The sequence below is a fragment of the Labeo rohita genome, chromosome 12 (genome assembly GCF_022985175.1).
Source record: "Labeo rohita strain BAU-BD-2019 chromosome 12, IGBB_LRoh.1.0, whole genome shotgun sequence".
NCBI lineage: Eukaryota > Metazoa > Chordata > Actinopteri > Cypriniformes > Cyprinidae > Labeo > Labeo rohita.
Window position 1 is genome coordinate 1,291,799 of NC_066880.1, and position 20,523 is coordinate 1,312,321.

General features: G+C 31.6%; 2 protein-coding genes across 5 annotated transcripts in view; one reads left to right on the forward strand and one right to left on the reverse strand.

Annotated features, from left to right (window-relative positions):
• LOC127174312 (A disintegrin and metalloproteinase with thrombospondin motifs 14) overlaps nucleotides 1-9,441 on the forward strand; it is a 70,521-nt gene extending 61,080 nt beyond the window's left edge. For all 4 annotated transcript variants that reach the window (XM_051124692.1, XM_051124693.1, XM_051124694.1 and 1 more), the window contains 8 exons: nucleotides 1,184-1,264; nucleotides 1,881-2,044; nucleotides 2,124-2,289; nucleotides 3,589-3,721; nucleotides 3,798-4,005; nucleotides 6,497-6,626; nucleotides 6,969-7,064; nucleotides 8,384-9,441. In XM_051124692.1, the coding sequence (XP_050980649.1) occupies nucleotides 1,184-1,264; nucleotides 1,881-2,044; nucleotides 2,124-2,289; nucleotides 3,589-3,721; nucleotides 3,798-4,005; nucleotides 6,497-6,626; nucleotides 6,969-7,064; nucleotides 8,384-8,910 (1,505 nt within the window). In that variant the 3' untranslated portion in view covers nucleotides 8,911-9,441. The remainder of the gene's footprint in view (nucleotides 1-1,183; nucleotides 1,265-1,880; nucleotides 2,045-2,123; nucleotides 2,290-3,588; nucleotides 3,722-3,797; nucleotides 4,006-6,496; nucleotides 6,627-6,968; nucleotides 7,065-8,383) is intronic.
• A 4,437-nt stretch (nucleotides 9,442-13,878) lies between these two features.
• On the reverse strand, nucleotides 13,879-20,462 carry star2 (steroidogenic acute regulatory protein 2). The gene is made up of 7 exons (XM_051124763.1): nucleotides 20,233-20,462; nucleotides 20,047-20,151; nucleotides 19,651-19,784; nucleotides 19,413-19,568; nucleotides 16,192-16,376; nucleotides 14,328-14,421; nucleotides 13,879-14,117 (listed from the first exon to the last, which is right to left on the reverse strand). Exons 1-7 carry the CDS (start codon nucleotides 20,384-20,386, stop codon nucleotides 14,004-14,006), a joined length of 942 nt encoding a protein of 313 aa, XP_050980720.1. The 5' UTR covers nucleotides 20,387-20,462; the 3' UTR covers nucleotides 13,879-14,003.
• Between the last annotated feature and the right edge of the window lie 61 nt (nucleotides 20,463-20,523).

Consider the following 20,523-nt stretch of genomic DNA (forward strand, 5'->3'; position numbering starts at 1 on the left):
CAAATGAAGTTCTTAGCAATGCATATTAGGTTTTGATATATTTACGGTAGGAAATTGGCAAAATATCCTATTAATATCCTAATGATTTTTGGCAAAAACATTCGATAATTTTTAATCATACAATGTATTTTTGGCTATTGCTACAAGTATTCTACTTATGACTGGTTTTGTGGTCCAGGGTCACATTTGTGCACTTTGTAGTATATACACTTTAAATTACGGCATATAACAATGCTGTTAAAACTACTACAAGTATTTTCATTAAATTCATTAATAATTTTCATTAATACTCTGTAGAGTGAAAAGTGCTGTATACATAAATTAAATTGAATTGAATTATACAAAATAAAATGCATATTAGATTAAAACACTACAATTTTTTGCTTTGGTAACTAACTGTAAAAAAATATGTTGATTTAAAAATTTTTAAAGGTGTTCTCAATAAAACTAAAACATAAAGTATAAATATTAGATGAAAAATGTAAACGAAAAAGAATAACATTTAACTGAAAATGAATAGAATAAAATTAGACTGATTTGCTAAAATTATAAAAACTGAAATAAAACAATTTAATACTGAATAGAAATATTTAAAAAATATTTTTAAAAAATAAAATAAAATTATAAAAACACATAGTTCATATTTCACTCCAAAAATCATCTCTATGGTGAGATTTTTTTCTTGTTAATCAGAATTTATGTGGTAAAATGTGTTTTACTTTTATAAAAATTATTTATTCAGTCTTAAAATCGGCCTCATTTGCTTTATGCAAAATTTAATTTATGATTTTGTAATGAAATACAAGCAAGACCTTTTCTTTGTGAAGGATCGTATATTGGTTTGTTGATCATGTAAAACACCTCGGGCCAAAAGTAAAGATCAGTTCTGTGTCTCTGAATCTCTGCAGCGTTTGTGTATGATATTTTCATGTCTGGACGAATCTCATGAAAGCAATTTCACTTTAAAATCACTAGAATGATGAGATAGATTTCAGCAGTTTCAGAGATAGATTCTCAGCAGTGAGAATTTGTGTGATAAAATGTGTTTTTTTATGATGCAAATAACCTAATTTGGCTAAAATGAGTCATTCGCTTTATGCAAAATACAATGTATGATTTTTGCATGAAATATTGGGTTGTTATTGTTAAACGTGATCACTCTAGCTCTCGCTCTGTTTGTTAGGATTGCTGAAGACGTTTGATATTCCTGCTGGTGCTCGGCACATTGTGATCGAGGAAAATGAAACATCGCCTCACGTAATTGGTGAGTTTGTACCTGTGCATCTTTCGGTAGGAATCAATGCTTTTCTCCAGCGGCACAAACTAGGGCAGGCATGCTTCCTATTGAGACCAATTACCGTTTTATGCTCCCCAGCATCTCCCAACTTGGCTTCAGCAGTTTTTCTAATGCTTATGTATGTATGTATGTATGTATGTATTTTTGTGTTCTTTTCTTTGTTTTGAATCCCTGAGCTCATGTTCAGCTCCTGCTGAGAACCTGATTTACTAATGTGAAGTACAAAGAGTTTTATTTCATAAGAATAAAACAATATGCTCATGTGTTGATATTCTCTGTGTAGCATACTACTGCTACTATGTGTGTACTTTGTAGTATATAGACTTCATAGTATGGTATATAGCAGTGTTGTTAATTAAAACATTTTCATTGATACATTTTATTAATGCACTGTATTGTGAAAGTGCAAAATTGCAGTTTGAAACTTTTGTCATTGTGTAACGCCTACTAAAATCATTTTCTCTGGTAATAAAGAGAATCCCACAGAGGCTGTTAATAGCTTAAGTTGCGTTGAACCCATAATGTTTCTCTAAAGAAGTTTCTTTCCCCTTCTTTCTCTTCTGTCCGTGCTTGTGTTCCTCAGCTGTTAAAAATCAAGTCACTGGCAGTTTCATCCTGAACGCCAAGGGAGAAGAAGTCACATCCAAGACTTTCATTGAGAACGGCCTGGAGTGGGAATATTCAGTGGCAAATGGCAAAGAATCGCTGAAGACTGTCGGGCCGCTGCACGAAGGCATCGTGGTTCTGGTAAGAGCTGTGTAACACTGCTGGAGTTTGATTGAGTTGATGCGGCGGGTGTTGAGTTTGAGTTTGTTGCTCCGAACAGGTCAACCCGCAGGCCGAGGACACCAAGATCAGCCTGAGCTACAAATACATCATTCACGAAGATCTTCTGCCGGTCATCACCAACAACAACGTGCTGCTGGCTGAACTGGACACGTACGAGTGGGCTCTGAAGAGCTGGTCGCCGTGCTCCAAACCTTGTGGCGGAGGTGTGCGAATGAACACAAGATGAAAATTATTACAAAAGATTGGAATAAGAATTTTTTTTTTTTTCCAAAATAGGTTTCTTCTGCTCACCGAGGCTGCATTTATTTGTGCAAAAATAGAATGAAAGCAGTAATATTGTAAAAATATTATTATAATTATATAACAATAATAAGTTTTATATTTAATATATTTATAATATATAACCATTTTCTATTTGAACATGTTTTAAAATGTAATTTATTCTGTGATGCAAAGCTAAATGTATAAGTATGAGAAAAAAAGATGCACTCACCTTTTTTATTTTGCATTGAGTTTACATCTCAAAGTCCCAACTTAAACTCTGAGATATTAACTCGCAATGGCAAGAAAATGTCTAAATTACGCTAAAAATACCAACTTCGAAAGGTAAACTCACAAGAAATTACAAGAAAAAGTACAAACTTTAAGATGTAAATTTGCAATTATGAAAGAAAGTCTAAACTTCAAGATATACATTCGCAACTACAAGAAAAAGTCTTGTAGTTGCACCTACAGCATCTACAGGAAGAAGTCAGAACTTGTAAATTTGCAACTATAGGAAAAAGTCAGAACATTGAGATGTATATTTGCAACTACAGGAAAAAGTCAGGACTTGTAAATTTGCAACTACAGGAAAAAGTCAGAACTTGTAAATTTGCAACTACAGGAAAAAGTCAGGACTTGTAAATTTGCAACTACAGGAAAAAGTCAGAACTTGTAAACTTCAGAACTTTGATAACATTTACAGGAAAAAGTCAGAACTTGTAAACTTGCAACTACAGGAAAAAGTCAGAACAGGAAAACGTCAGAACTTGTAAATTTGCAACTACAGGAAAAAGTCAGAACTTGTAAACTTGCGACTACAGGAAAACGTCAGAACTTGTAAATTTGCAACTACAGGAAAAAGTCAGAACTTGTAAACTTGCGACTACAGGAAAAAGTCAGAACTTGTAAATTTGCAACTACAGGAAAAAGTCAGAACTTGTAAACTTGCGACTACAGGAAAACGTCAGAACTTGTAAATTTGCAACTACAGGAAAAAGTCAGAACTTGTAAACTTGCGACTACAGGAAAAAGTCTGAACTTGTAAATTTGCAACTACAGGAAAAAGTCTGAACTTTGAGATGTGAATTCGCAATTACGAGATAAAAGTCTGAACTTCAAGATGTAAATTCACAACTACAAGAAAAAGTCAGAAATTCAAGATGTAAATTTGCCAAAGACCTTCCAAACGTTTGCCTGGTAGTTCACAATAAAAGTGCTAATGCACATGTGTTCCTCAGGTGTCCAGTACACTAAATACGGCTGTCGGAGGAAGAGCGATGGGCGTTTGGTTCACAGGAACTTCTGCGAAATCAGTAAAAAGCCCAAACCCATCCGTAAACGCTGCAACACCAACAGCTGCAGTCAGCCCACGTGAGTCCCGCACGAGCATTATGAGTCACCTGAGACCTGAATGAAGCCTAACCGAGGCGTGTGTTTGTGTGTGTAGGTGGGTGGTGGAGGAGTGGGGTCCCTGCAGTAAGTCCTGCGGGAAGTTGGGATATCAGTCTCGTTTGGTCCAGTGCATGCAGCCGCTCCAGAACGGCACCAACAGACCCGTTCACACCAAATACTGCACCGAGGAGCGTCCCGAGACCCGCAGAGCCTGTAACACCAGCGCCTGCCCGTCCCAGTGGAGAACCGGAGCCTGGTCACAGGTGAGGCTTTAATAATAGACGTCTCATACAAGCAAAGGATTTCTGGGCAAGTCTTTTTTTTTTTTTTTTTTTTTTTTTTTTGGTTTCTGGGCAGGTCATGTTGTGATTTGGTGCCTAAAAAATAATGGTTTTATTATTAAACAGCATCAATATAGGCACCAGTAAATAGTTGTATTTATTCATTTTAATTTACAGGAAAAAGAAAAACTGAACATATAACATTTATTATTTGTATTTGTTTACATTAATATAGAACATTAACAAAACTGATTTTCTTTCTTAGTATAATTTTAAATAATCTTAAATTAAGATATGTTTACTTGAGAATATATTTATGTAAGTATTATAGTGTATTAATGGTATATAAACATTACAATGTTTTAATTCTTAATTAAAGGTTAAATAGCTGTAGTATTTCATTTCATTTTTTCCCCCTCAGTATTATTGTCTTGTTTTCAAGTACCTAGACATTCTTAAATTAAGATACGTTTACTTGAGATGCAAATCACATGAAGTCTTGTTTTCTGAGAAAAATTTAGTTTATGCATAAAACAAAAACAGATATCTGCCAGCGGGGTCAGAAAATCAACTCGTTATCAACTCTGATAATTAAGATGGTTTTTTTGACCCCATTAGCAGATATTTGCATTTTAATCTGTCAGAAAACAAGACGTGATTTCCATCTCAAATAAATGTATCTTGAGTTAAGAGTATTTAAATATTGATGAAATACTAAGAAAATAAAACTTTTTGCAATGTATTCAACAGGAAATATTATTTTTATTAATTAAAAAAAAAATTTAAATATGATTTAAAAAATAAAAAAATAATATTACATATTAATTACAAAATAATATTAAATAATGAATATTATTAAATAATAAAATAAATAATATAAGTAAAAATATTTTTTCAAAATAATAATTTAATGATTTCACTACTTGACTACATTTTGGGGAAAAAACTGTACCCAGAAATAAGCTGAGGGACAAAACTCCCAAGAGCTTTGGGGTCATCCTTCATGAACTGGAAGAAACTGTCAGCTTTGTGCTGGACTGAATGACTGTTTCAGTTGTAAACGCTGTTTATTTTGGAGCTCGTCTTAATCTGGGTCTGCAGATGTGGTTGTGATGTTTAATGGTGTGGAAACCGCAGCACAATGGAGTTTAGACTAGTTTCTTCTTTCGTTTTCATGCTTAAATCCATGATTTTCTTGTGACGTTGCAAAACTGCAGCAAATGACATCATGTTTAAAGTTTAAGGACAGGAGGACGAGAGTTCATTAGTCAAAGCAAACGGATGAAAGATTTCCTGTCAAAACATTGACAGCAATGACACTCCTCAACACGGCAGAGGATAAATGTTTAATAAAAGCTGTCAAACGCGCACACACACACTGCACATAGGAGATAAGACTTGGAGTTTAGATGATAATCAGAAATATGAGTTAAATATTTAGGTTAAGAAATTTATTAAACGTGTTTAAATATTATTAAAATAGGAATTATGAAAATAGTAAAAATAGGATTAATGAAAACGCAAAAAAAAAATTATAATTAATAAATTAATAATAATTTTTTACATTTAAAATATTTGCATGTGCATCATAAATCTATATTAAATATAGTATTAATTTCTACAAATGTTTAATGTTATTTTTTAGGTGCTACAAATATTAAATACAAATATCATACTGATTTAAATATTTACATTTTCATTTGTATATTTGCAATTTTCATAATTTATTTTCAATTTGCTTGAAAAGTTTAATTTAGCCATTTTGTAACACATTTTAATGAATTCCAATTATTTTGGTCTGTTTTATTGTTAAATAAAATTAAAAAAAATGTTAAATTAGTATGTTCTTGTTAAATAAAGTTTAAATAAGTCCATACCATCAGTCCACATTTACCTGTGAGTTAGTATGAATTTCTAGAAATGTTTAATTTCTATATTTTTTTATTTTTTAAAGCAAGTATTACAAATATTATATAAATATATTTATAAACAAAATTTTGTAATACATATGAATAAATTAAATATAATTTATTTTAATTGTTAAAGGGTAATTAACTAAATTTGTGGTTCAAAATGCAAAGGTAATTTCAAAGTGGTAATATTTGTTATTATCAGTCCACATTTACCTGTGAGTTTGACATTTTTACCTGTGACTTAGTATTCATTTTTAGAAATGTGTAATTATTTTTAATTTCTGGTATTGTTTTTTTTTTCCAAGTATGACAAATATGAAATAAATTTTAAAGTTCTATTTATGAATATAATCATTTTGTAATACATTTGAATATATTAAATAGAATTTTTTTTTTTTTATTGTTTTCAAATCTAATTTATTTAAATTGTTTAAGGTTAACAAATTTGTGGTTCAAAAAGCAAATTGTAAAGTGGTAATATTTGTTATTATCATACCCAGATTTCCTCATGCATTCATCCGAACGATCTGTATGAATGAAGATATTTGTGTTTCCTGTAGTGTTCGGTGAGTTGCGGTGAAGGGATCCGGCAGCGGCAGGTCATCTGCAGACCGTCTGAAGGCAGCTCGGGACAGTGTGACGCGGACAAACCCGAATCTGTGTCCATCTGCAAGCTTCCTCCCTGCACAGGTGAAACAAACACTGACCGTCAGCACAAACACCAGAGACATGAGATCGTACGAGACGCTGATTAGACTTCTGTTCATCATGAGAGTGAGCGGATCCTGTAACAGCACTCGGCTTTAAGATGATATCTTAATAATTCACCTTGCTTTCTCCATTTGGAGTTTGACAGCTTGACAGAATTAATTTAAATGTTTGCAAGGAAATTCATATGTCGTTCACTCACTTTATATTTATTTACAAACTAATTCCAGTCATTCAAAAGAAGCTTTTTGGTTTTGAGAGACATACATTCATTCAAATGTCTGACAGGAAGTGTGCTTTTGTGTTGTTTTTTCTTTTTCTCAGGAGAGCCATCTTTACCCAGTCCCACTAAAGATTTATTGGAGAATTTCACCGCTGTGGAAGAGAAACTACCGGAAAACACTGTGGATAAAGACAATAGTAAGTGACTCGTCAATAAAGACGCTGATGGATTATTGATCAGGCCAGTGATCCGCTTCTCATTAATTTGCTGCTGTGGTCTGCTCACCGAGGCTGCATTTATTTGATCAAAAATATAGTAAAAATTGTGAAATATTATTACAATTTACAAGAACCATTTTCTGTTTGAATATCTGTTAAAATGTCATTGATTGCTGTGATCAAAAGCTGAATTTTCAGCATCATTACTCCGGATTCTTAGATAAATAGAAAGAACAGCATTTATTTAAAATAGAAATATTTTGTAACATTATAAATGCCTATACTGTAATTTTTGATTAATTTAATGCATCCTTGATGAATGAATGAGTATTAATTAATTATTTTGTATAATCATATATTCTTTTTTTTTTAACTTCAGTAATCAGTAATGTAATTGCAGTTCATTTATTTTTGTATTTTAGTATTTTTAATAAATACACTAATAACAATACTAAAAAAAATATTTTTTCTAGAAATTAATACTATAAAATATATGGAAATTAGAAATTCAAACAAACAAAAATTCAAACAAATAAATACAAGACTAAATAAATAGATTTTATTATATTAAAAATACAGTTAAAATAGAAATTCGAAATTCAGACAAAAAATCAAACATAAATACAAGACTAAATAATTACATTTTATTATATTACAAATACAGTAAAAATAGAAATTAGAAATTCAAACAAAAAATAAAACAAACACAAAACTAAATAGATTTTATTATATTAAAAATACAGTAAAAATTTAATAATTAATCAAATGAATACATTTATTAATTAATCAATTGAGTTTATTTTATTATTAAATTGTTTAAATTATTAAATTAATTACTATTTTTTTAATTAATTAGTACTCATCTGAAAATATTAATATATTATATATGTAATTTATTAAATGTATTTTTGTTTTATTATTATATTTTATTATTAAATTGTATTCATTTTATTATTTAAAAATCTTTTATTAGTTATTAATTACTGTTTATTTAAATTAATGTATACTCATCAAAATTAATATATTAATATATATAATTCATTAAATTTATATGAATGTACTTTACTATTCTTTACTATTATTAATTAAATTAAATATTAAATTAATTTATTATACAGAATTTTTTTATTGATATTATTAATTACTGTATATTTAAATTCAGAAATACTCCTGTAAAAATGATAAATAAATTTTCATTATATATAATTTATTAAATTAATTTTATTGTATTTATTATTATTATTATTAAAAAACATCCTCTATCCATCTTTCCTGATTTGTTCCCATCTCTGCTCCAGATGAGCCGTGTCTGGGCGATAAGTCAATCTTCTGTCAGATGGAGGTTCTGGCGCGCTACTGCTCCATCCCGGGTTATCATAAACTGTGCTGTGAGTCCTGTAACAGGAAGCTGGGTTTCAGTACAGTTTCTCCAGACGTTCATCCTCCCTTCTCATGGCTTCCGGATTTCACGTTCCCTCCTCTGCTTCAAACAAATCCCGATCCGACACAGCAGACGCAGACTCAGACGTCTGTTTCCTCGTCTACAGCAGCTCCGCTCATTCACACCACTAAAGCAGCTACCAGGAGACCGCGGCCCACTTCCTCGAGCCCGACCGCCGCCGCCGCCGCCACGAGCCCTAAAGCTGACGAGAGCACATCCTATCCGGAGACCGTCACCTCACCTCTACCTCCAGCGCCGGGCGTCAGCACCACACGCCCGACCGCCCAGACGCCCAGCAGGGAACCAGACGGACTCCAGATCCAGAACGCCACTGAGGACTCGCTCGCCACGACCCGCGGAACGAGGGACTCGCCGGTCACATGATCACTAACCAATCAGACAGCAGCTACTGGTTACCTCAGAACGAACCCACGTCACCCACAAGTCCGCTGCACTTCCCACAATCCTCTGCTCCGTGTGTGGAAACGGGAGAAACGACGAAAGGTGCTGTTATTGAAATGCAATTGCTTCCGGCTCAATCCGTGTTGTTTTGTGTGTTCAGGACTACTAGACGCGCGTCTTCGGCTGTAGTACGTCAATATTTGCTCATATAGATGGTAGCAGTGTTATTTTTGAGTCTAGCTGCGTATGTTTGCTTTGTAACTCTGATGTAGTTTTGTGATTGACTGCAAAGTAGTAAAGCCGAAGCAAAAATCTTTTCAAAACCCCTCGAAAAATAACACGTTCATTTCTGCCGGTCAAAATAATTGACATAACATTTTTCCCAGAGTCCTTTTGCCGTTTGGTGCGATTAATTACAACAACAATTAAACACATTATTTGACCAAATTTTAAAACGTTTTAAAATTTTACTTTTTTTTTTTTTTTTTACACAAAAAAGCAAAACAACTTTATTATGTTGTTATATATATATATATATATATTATATATATATATATATATATATATATATATATATATATTTTTTTTTTTTTAAATCAGCACATGCCAATTGCAAAAATAAATGTAAAATAGTGATCACATGAAACTTTTTTAAATATAAAAAAATATAAAAATATATATATATATATATATAAATTGCTTTTGTAATGTATGAATTATATGTTATAACAAAATATATAAATGAAAGCTAATATAAAATATATAAAAAATAGATCATAGATGAAAACTTGAGAAAAAAACAAAAATCGAAAATGGTAACTAAAATTATTTCAAGTTGAAGTATTCAAATTACTAATATTAGCAATGAGATAAAATGGAAAAAATACTCAAATGAAAAAGAAAATGGAAATATTAAAAAAAACTTTTCAATTAAAAAACATTTATACATACAGACACACACATATTTAAAATAGCTTGTGTAATGTATGAATTATATATTATAACAAAGTATAAAAATAAAAGCTAATTTAAAACTGAAAATTAAAAACTGAACCTTTTTTAAAAATAATTAAACATTTATACACACAAAATACAAACAAAATATAAAAATTAAAGCTCATTTGAAATATATAAAAAATAGATAATAGATTAAAAAACTAGAAAAAAAAAATTTAAAAAAAAATTCAAAATTGGCAAGTAAATAAATAATTAGTTTTAACAGTTTTAAAGTATTAACAATAAAATAAGCTTATTTTTTCTTGTAATATATAATTCATACATTACACAAGCTATTTATATATTTTTTTTCAAATAGCTTGTGTAATGCTTTTAAAAATAAAAGCTTATATATATATATAATAATAAATGAAAAATAGGAAGCTCAAAATCTATAAAAAAAGCTAATTGTATATATAATAGCCTTTCTAATGTACAAATTTTATATTTACAAAATATAAAAAAAGCTAATAAATATATATATATAATGTATATATAATGTATATACAACACTATAGCAGTATATAAATAAAAAAACAACGTCGGCATGTTTTCTTTTTCTTTTTTTTCTTGTTTTTATGACGCTAAACTACTACATGAATCTACTAAAGTGTTACAAAGCAAGTGTACTCGTGGTTCTAGACGCCTCCTGGTGCTCCTGACCTGTGACGTCACTCACCTGTGAAACAACAGAAACCACCTCTAACGCAGCACCTGCCGTTTGTGTGTTGGATTTTGTGTTTTTCTTATTGACCTTGCATCTGTTTTTAACCGTCGTGATGTTTTTGGGTGGTTTTGTAAAAATTGTAAATAGGTTTTCGCAGGTTTTCAGAAGGTGCGAGAGCGTCGGGTCTGCCATCTCTCATGTGGTTTAACCTAATTTCTGTATTGTATAGTACTTGTATATACATGAATGAGAGCTTTAAGTGTTAATATTTATTAAATTTTTAAGTTGTAGGATGATGAAATACATGAAAGTATACACATTGTAAAAAGTGGAGTTTTTATTTGCTTGCACATTCAAAACAGATTCTGTGGAAACATCAGGTTTAACCAGCTTGGGTTATTTTTCACTGGGTTATAAAAGGTAAAGGTTAAGAATATAATTTTTAAAAATGAAACAAAACTAATATCTGAGATTTTTCATTTTTCTAAATTCCCATCAGCGAACAATATGACTAATAAAGAAGCCATGAAATAAAATAAATAAATAAATAAATAAAATAAAAAGGTAATTGCAACTCACACAATTCAGACTTGTCTGATGAAAAGTGAGGGTTTTTTTTTTTTACAGGGCATTGTCTGATTTGTATTAATGAAATGAATATGAATGAAATCATGATGTAATTTTAAAATAGAGTATCCAAGTATGCAATAGTAAGTCCATGGGTTTTATTGCAGCAGCAGAGCTAAACCGGTTTTGATTATGACATCTGGAAGGAAGATGGATTGTAAAAAAGAAAGTCAAAATGCAGACGGATGTGAGGGAAACTAATCAATCTCCATCCATCCCAGAAACTCGAGTTGTTGCGTAGCTGCGCCTAAGTTTAATATAGACTTGTTTGCATTGATTTTTAATGTTTAAAAGTGCATCTGTAATATCAGGCAGCAGCAGAGCTCAGTGAGCAGCGCAAGAATTCAATTCATCATTTATACCCATAACACACACATCAATGAAAATGCAGAAAAAAAAGTTTAGTTTCTGTGAAACTAGTTTTAATATTTTTGAACATTTTAAACTTTTATGCAATTTGTTAAACATGTTTTCAAGAAAGTAATTTTTTTTTATTAATTTTAAACGTATTTTAGATTTTTTCAAGTTTTTTATTTTTTTAATAAAATGATTTTAAAAATACATTATACAATAAAAAAACATTCAAAATTGCTACATGCTCAACAGATATGAAAAACAATTTTATAAGAATGGAGCAGCTGTGATTATTAAAGATTGTTTTAAAATATTTTAATACTTTTTCAAAATATTTTTATTAAAATATCAAAATATATATATTTTTTAAATAATTTTTAAATCATCTTTACAATTTTTTAAAAGATGTGTAGTTCATTAAAAATGCTGACATTTATGAAAAACGAGCAGCAATGTTTATACATTTTTAAACAGTATTTTTAATACTTTTTAAAAAATATATTCTCTCTTTCTACATACATATTTTTCTGTATTGTTCTGACTGAATTTGTTACACATTTATTCAAGAAAGTGAAAATGACCAAAATAACATTTTTTATTACTTTTAAAAGTATTTTTTATATTTTATATATAGTTTTTATATTTTAAAAATATTTTTTTATATTTTAATAAAATAATTTAACAAATACTTTATACAAAAAATACTTGTATTATATATTTGTAATATTTTATATTTTGTTGAATTTAATAAGAAAAAGAAAAACATTTAAAACAAAATAGTTCATTCAAAAATGCTGCCTTATACTTGACATTTATGAAAATTGAGCAGCAATGTTTATACATTTTTAAATAGTATTTTTAATACTTTAAAAAAAATACTTCTCTCTCTCTCTCTCTCTCTCTATATATATAATAAATCTATAAAATATATAAAAAAAAAGAAGTCAGAAATATTGCATGATGCTTGATAGATTTATGAAATCTCTTTTGTGAAATCTTTTTCTTTTTGAGCAACATGAAGGTAGATAATGGCAGATCTTTTCTGATATTTTTTATACATATTTTTTATACTTTTTTATATTTTTAAAATATTTATATTTTGATAAAATGATTTTATAAAAAACAATAATTTTATGAAAAGGAGCAGCAGTGATTATTAAAGATTGTTTTAAGATATTTTAATAGTATTTTAATACTTTTTCTAAATATTTTTTATAAAATCATTTGAATAGAATAATATATTTTATTGAATTTGTAACGAAAAATAAAAATATTTATAAAAAAGAAACAGTTCATTCAAAAATGCTGCCTTATACTTGACATTGATTAAAATGGAACAGTATTTGTAATAGAAAATATATAATATATATATATATATATTTTATGTATAGTTCATCCAGAAATGTTGCGTGATACCTGATAGATGTATAAAAAAAAGTTTGTTTTTTTTTTTTTTTGAGCAACATGAAGGTTGATAATAGCAGATCTTTCTATATTTTTCTGACTGAACGATTCCTTTAAGCTGCACTAAAAAATAAAGTGCTCTGACCCTGGAGCGTCTTATAAGTTCAGAACCAATTATATTGTGGATTTGAGGCATGTCTAAAATCTTTTCATCCAATTGAATAGAGTCATTGTCCTCTGCTGATGTTCTCCTGCTCTCTAAAGGCCATTCTGGTGATTTTGGAGCCTATTTGAGATAAAAGTTCACTCTGGAGATTGTCTCTTTAGAGTCTCTTCAACATGTCATTTGTCCTTTTGAAGTGTGGGATCCGCAGCGAATCACGCCGAGTCTGTCAGACGCTCTCCATCTGCGAGCGCAGACGCGTGAGTCTGCATGATAACAGCACGTCAGGATGATTTCCATAAAGGAATATTCACCAAAAAATAATTATTCACCTTCATGTTGCTCCAAACCCCCTATGCTGCTGTTTTTCCTGTTTACTCATTTAAACTTTCATTTTTGAATGAATTATATGAAACAAAATCAGACACAAAACAACTGATGTAGTATAATAAACTGAAATTGAATTAAAACTTATTAAATATTTTTAAAAAAATAAAATAAAAATGACAAAAACAAAATTAACATTAATTGAAATTAAAATGACCACAAACAATGAAAAATAAAAATATATGATAAAAAATAATTTAGAAACATTTATTAAACATTGCTGCGATTTTTATTTATTTATTTATTTTTTTTTTTTGTGAGGTAAAAGGTCAAAAAGACCTTTTAAACTAAACTAGAAAACTACCGGAATAATTTAAAATATAAATAAAATACTAAAATAACTGCTGTGAAAATGCTTTTATTGTCTTTTTATATGGTGAAATCAATTTCATTGATATCTTGAGTTTCATACTGTTGATCTGAGGTGTATGTTGCCTGTGTGTTCCTATATCATCTGTCAACGTTGATGTCTGACTTTTAACATCTGTTGTTTTCTGGTTTTTGCGCGGCCAGCCGGCGCCGCAGGTGTTTAGTGAAGTCCGCTTGTGCTCGAGGAAGAGCCTTGTTCACTAGTGACTGCGGCAGCCAACCCTGAAAACACACGGACACGTCAAACACACGACTGTAGAAATGCATCAGAAAAAAAGATAGAAACGGTTTTCTCTCAAAAATCGGTAGTAAATTTCATAAATAATAACAGAGTAATTCATTTAAACATTAAATTTTGAAGTAGAGTTGTAAAATGTTTTATTTACAACTTCCAAAATCAATCATAAATCATGAAACGTGCATGTTTCGTACCTTGACGTCCATGTTCAGCAGCCAGATGAAGCGACTGCGGTCGGAACGGTCCTGAAGCGGCTGCAGGATGATGCAGGTGGGTCCGTCTTCAGCCCTGAACACAACAAACACCAAATAAACACTTACAGACAGTCTTTATAATGAGAAAATGCTTTAAGATTATGTCCAGTTATAGTAGCTAACTCCTATTTAAGATGTACATGAAATAATAATTCACCCAAAAAGAAAAACCCTCGTCAGTCCAAACCTGTATTAATTCAGCTTCTACGTTCCGTAGTGTGGACGGTTATTTGTAAAAAAAAAAAAAAAAGACATGCAAAAAAAGCAGGCAACACTTTACCTGAAGGGGTGTGCATAAGACTGACATTACACCTTTATAATTGTGACATAAGCTTTTATGCATGTTTATGACAAATTTGCTCAGTTATGTCATTTTTAATGTAAAGATGACATTGTTTGAGATGCCTTTGTTATGACAACTTGACATAAACCAATACATCTGTCAGTGTCTTTGTCGTGATAACTCGACACTACCAAGACAACAGAACCTGTCATAAATCTGTCATAAACATGACATAGCAGATTTATTATCAAACCTAATAAACTACTTAGCTTTATGGGTTAATATACATTAATATACATTAAACTGTCATGTGGTCATGGGATCATTATAATTGTGTCATTCATATTTTTCTGACCACTTTTTTTCAGTTGTACAAATTGAATTTGTCATTAAAATGTTAAGTGTTAATACTCTGTCAAATTATTTTATAACAGCATCATGAATATTTTTCATTTCATGGTTTTTTTTTTTTTTTTGTTTTTTTAGAGAAATAAATGCAATCATCCAATAATAATAATAGTAATAATAATAAATAAATAAATAAATAAATAAAATTGTATTTTATTGCATTTGGAGAGTGATTCACCCAAAAATTAAAATGAAAACAGTAAAATGGTGGGTTAAGTCACGCAGAGTTTGGTCCATATCACTGCAAAAACGGTTAATTACAGCATCCCACACATTTATGTTTTCTTTATTTTATGCTTTTTTACATCATAGAAAAGTCTACCCAAGACACCACCATAATGGTGCAAAAAAATCAAAATTTGGAGAAAATCGCCTTTAAATTTGTCCAAATGAAGTTCTTAGCAATGCATATCACTAATCAAAAATAATTTTTGTATATATTAACGGTAGGAAATTTCCTAAGTATTTTCATGGAACATGACCTTTACTAAATATCCTAATGAATTTTGGCATAAAAGAAAAATCAATCATTTTGACCCATACAATGTATTGTTGGCTATTGTTAAAAATATACCCGTGATACTTAAGACTTGTTTTGTGGTCCAGGGTCACATATTTCCAACATATATAGCTGTTATATAGTACAAAATTGTCTTGTTAATGTCAAGTTGTCATGATAAAGACACTGACAGGTTATGATGTATTGGTTTATGTCAAGTTGTGATGACAAAGGCATCTCAAACAATGTCATCTTTGCATTTAAAATGACATAACTGAGCGAATGACACTTAATGACATGTCATAAACATGCATAAAACCTCCATGTGTCACATGTGTTATGTCAGTCACACCCCTTAAAGTAAAATGTTGCCTTAAGGTGCATACGGCTTGTGCGCTACATGCAAAGTCTTTCGATGTTATAAAAGTGCTCTGAGCAACAAACAGAGGCAAATTTGATATATTTGAAATTCTACATTCACTTAAGTCTCAAAATTGTGGCGTTGCGATCAGAAAACATAAGCTCAGGTATTCAAACATTATTTTGCTTTCCACAAAAATAAGTCAGTGTGAATGAAACAAGTCTTCAGTCCATCGTCGGACGTGTGATTTTACCTGACAAACTCGGGCTGAGGCGGCAGGGACTCCAAACGCGTCGCGGCTCCGCCCAAGTAAACACGTGACCCGCTTTTGGACGAATGTCTGACGCTCAGAAAGTCCCGCTGGCCAATCAGGTTTCCCGCCGTTTCCGCCGAAACCTCGTGTGTAACCATGGTGTCCCTGCCCACGTGTTTCAGCACCTGTGGCATAAACGTGCTTGTTTTAATCGAACGACTAAGTCGGACTTTAGTTATTTCACAGAAACATAACACAGAAACAAGTTTTTGTTACAATAAGCAAACCGTGAAAATTTATTAGTTAACATTTACTGCAAACTTGCGTTTCTTACAAAAATTTACAGTGGTTTTACAAAAGTGTAGTAACCGTGTTTTTTTTTGTTTTGTTTTGTTTTTTTGGCATACTGATTACCATTTGTGACCCTGGATCAGAAAACCAGTCATAAGTATAACCATGTTTTGTTTTTGTTTTTTTGGTTTTATTTGTAGTAAAACCATGGTTAATTTTGAAAGTAAACATTATAATGACTTTATAACATAATGAGCAATGATGCGCTAATGCCACTGATTGGAAGGCAGTTTCCACCACTGATTAAAAAATGTATAAAAAGGTAATTGTGACTTTATCTCAGCAGTTGTGCATTTTAAATTCAGAATTGTGAAATTCTCAAAATTGCATGCTTCCAAATCAAAATTGCGAGAAATAAAGTCAGAATTGCAAGATAAAATCTGCCTTTTTCCTGCAATTGCAAGTTTATATCTCACAATTCTGACTTTTTTTCTGAGAACTGCGAGTGATAAAGTCCAGGGTTAAGGGGAAAAAAGACTGTTCTCACAATTGCATTTTCATGTCTGTTTATGTCTCACAATTCTCACTTAACAATTCGTAATTGTGTGCTATAAAGTCACAATTGTGAGATATAAACTCGCAATTCTGAGAAAACATTCTTGACTCTGACTTTATTTCTTAGAATTGCAAGTTTGTCTTTCAATTGTGACTTTATAGCACGCAATTGCAAGTTAAGTCAGAGTTGTGAGATATAAACTTGCAATTCTGAGAACAGTCTCAGTTTTTCCCTTTAAAACTGGACTTTATCACTCGCAAATGCAATTGAGGAAAAAAATCAGAATTGTCAGAAATAAAGTCAGAATTGCAAGAGATTTAAACTCACAATTCTGACTTTTTTTCTCAGAATTTTGAGATATAAACTCGCAATTGCAAGTGGTAAAGTCCAGTTATAAGGGGAAAAAGACTTCTCAGAATTGCAAGTTTAGATCAGTTTATATCTTGGTTTATATCTCACAATTCTGACTTAACTCACTCAACAATTGCGAGAATTGTGAGAAAAAAAAGTAGCAATTATCTTTTTGGTATTATTTATTTATGGCGGAAACGTGCTTCCATAGATTAGTGATATCTTGCTCATTTCATTTAAATGCTAATTAAGTTACATTTAGCATGTACCAAGTTAGCTGTTGAATTTCAATTTTTTTGAGTAATCAACTTAAAAATGTGTTTACGCTACAAACTCAAACTCAAAAAGACTGATGCAAACAGTTGCGCTAATCTGCGTTAATTCGGAAGCACATCTAATGTCCCGTTAAAAGTGAATTAAGGTGTCTGCGTAATGCTGTAGTGTGGTGATGTCTATTAATTACACATTAGTTTTTCCATTAACAGTGTTGCCATAGAAACGCACAACTTCTAGTCCGAAGAAGTGAACATCTCCGAGTCGAACGTCCAGATAGTCATCTAGTAATTACAGTAATTATGACATGGAACGCACCATAATCACAGAGCCACTTATCTGAGAATACACGAACACAACCTGTTCTATCGTGTATGTTTATCTTATTATCAAGAGACACACATGCAGCTGTTTGCAAAAGATATACGTCTTATAACACAAATTGCAAGCTAATTACATGCAAGATGCTTAAATTGAGGCTTTTCTACTATATAGTTTGTTTTCTGTGAGTTGTTGATTGCTTCACAATTTATAGTTTACTATCAGCTAGGTGTGCTTATTATGCATAGTGCAGTGCTTAAGAATAATTTCCATATTAATAAGCATTGCTGACTGAATTACAATTAGAACAATTATAGAGAATCAAAATATATACTGTATGGTGATTTTCTCAAACATAGTTTGAATCACAGAATTACAGTAGTATAGGCCTGGTATTACATCATTGTTGTTGTTTAATATTTTATGTTATTAACACATGTAGTCTTACAAGCAGACGATGTGTGACCCTCGGAGAGGATGAGAGAAATCTCAACCACCTCATATATCTGCTTAAGCAACAGATCAATGTTCTCAGTTCTGAACACTTTTAGCTTTATTGATTTATCAAGAGAGAATATTAAACAGCACTGTGTCCTTGAGAGCTGCTCAGCAAGCCAAAAATCATCAATCTAGAGCTCCTGACACTACATTTACATTTACAGTCTCTGCTTTGGGAAGCCGTGACTCTCAGGATTGCTCACAGCTTCTGCTCACCAAGGCTGCATTTATTTGATCAAAAATACACTAAAAATTATGAAATATTACTGCAATTTTTTCTTTGCTCACATACTGTTTGCTATGTGAATGTCTGTTAAACTGTAATTTATTGCTGTGATCAAAGCTGAATTTTCAGCATCATTACTCCAGTCTTCAGTGACACATGATGCTTCAGAAATCATTTTAATATGCCGATTTGCTGCTCAAGAAACATTTCTGATTATTAGCAATATTGCTGGGCAATATCTGCATGACATTAAAATGTCATGCATCTTTATTTTTTCAGTGGAAACTGTCATGCATTTTTATTTTTCAGTGGAAACTGTCGTGCATTTTTACTTTTTTAGTGGAAACTGTCGTGCAATTTTATTTTTCATTGAAAACTGTCATGCAATTTTATTTTTCATTGAAAACTGTCGTTGCAAATTTTATTTTTCAGTGGAAACTGTCGTGCAATTTTATTTTTCAGTGGAAACTGTCATGCATTTTTACTTTTTTAGTGGAAACTGTCGTGCGTTTTTATTTTTCAGTGGAAACTCATGCATTTTTATTTTTCAGTGGAAACTGTCGTGCGTTTTTAATTTTTTCAGTGGAAACTGCCATGCATTTTTATTTTTCAGTGCAAACTGTCATGCATTTTTTTTTTTTAATGCATCCTTGATGAATAAAAGTACCAATTTTGTTCAAAAGATAAAATATGCATATGTCTTACTTTGATGCGTCTGATGCTGGGGTTCCATTCGTGCATCTCCTCCACTCTGAAGAACAAGATGTCTTGAAGTTCCTCTGGAGACGCGTCCAGTTCAGCCTCTAATCGGAAAACCCTCCTGCTGCCCGTGAGAACTTTACTATAGATTACATCTCCATTCTTCAAGGAAAAAATGCTTTAGTGAGAACATGTTCTGACAATTTGCACAACAAGAGAACATTTTACATCCACAGACAGTCACCTCAGCTGTCTCCAGTGTCCATCCGTCCTTAGACTCGACGATCTTCAGAGCTTCATTCAATGCTTTTTCTCCTTGTCTCAGATAAAACACGTCCTCATCGGCCAACACAGATGTCCTCTGCTCCGACTCTGCCTCTGAAAACATTCATTTGGGCAGCACAAGTGTTTTCAACATTGCTAATAATCAGAAATGTTTGTTGAGCAGCATATGAACATAAAAGATGATGCTGACTGAAAATGCAGTTTTGATCACAGAAATAAATTACATTTTAACAGATATTCATATAGAAAAGAGTTATTTTAAATTACAATAATATTTCACTATTTTTAGTGTATTTTTGATCAAAGAAACGCAGCATGAGCTGGGGAGAAGTGAAATATGAATGCACAGACTCACCTTCAGTCCATCTCAAACAGCTCCATGCTGGAAGGGTGATTTGTCCTCTGCTCTGCCAGTGTGCGATCTCCTGGCCGAACGCCACCAGAGCTGCTCGCTGCAGACCTGCAGGACGGCACGGACACATCAATAAAACACAACACAAACACAAACTCATGCATCGAGCGGGAGCTACAGGTCAGGTACCTGCCATGCTCCGGAGATGTGGGTATGTGATTCCACAGCAGAGCTTCAGGACGGCCGGCAGCATGTTGGCTCCCGCTGAGATGGCGAAGAGCAGAAGGCCGCGGGACGCTTTTATAGAGACGGTGAAGGACAGAAATGAAGATAACGCCTCCATTTACAAGATAGGATTCAGTTCGGCTTTGCCTCCAAGGTCACATTCGAGAGGAACAAGAATGCAGGTTTGCACTGGTTGAAGTCACTGGCACCTGTTAGATATAATGAAAGATGGTATTGATGGTATCAGATAGTATT

Coding starts and splice junctions, on each gene's coding strand:
- star2 (XM_051124763.1), bottom strand. CDS start 20,386: ATGGAGGCGTTATCTTCATTTCTGTCCTTCACCGTCTCTATAAAAGCG. Junction 19,785..20,046: donor CTGTTTGAGATGGACTGAAG/GTGAGTCTGTGC, acceptor GAATGTTTTCAG/AGGCAGAGTCGGAGCAGAGG. Junction 16,377..19,412: donor CCAGCATCAGACGCATCAAA/GTAAGACATATG, acceptor TTTATGCCACAG/GTGCTGAAACACGTGGGCAG.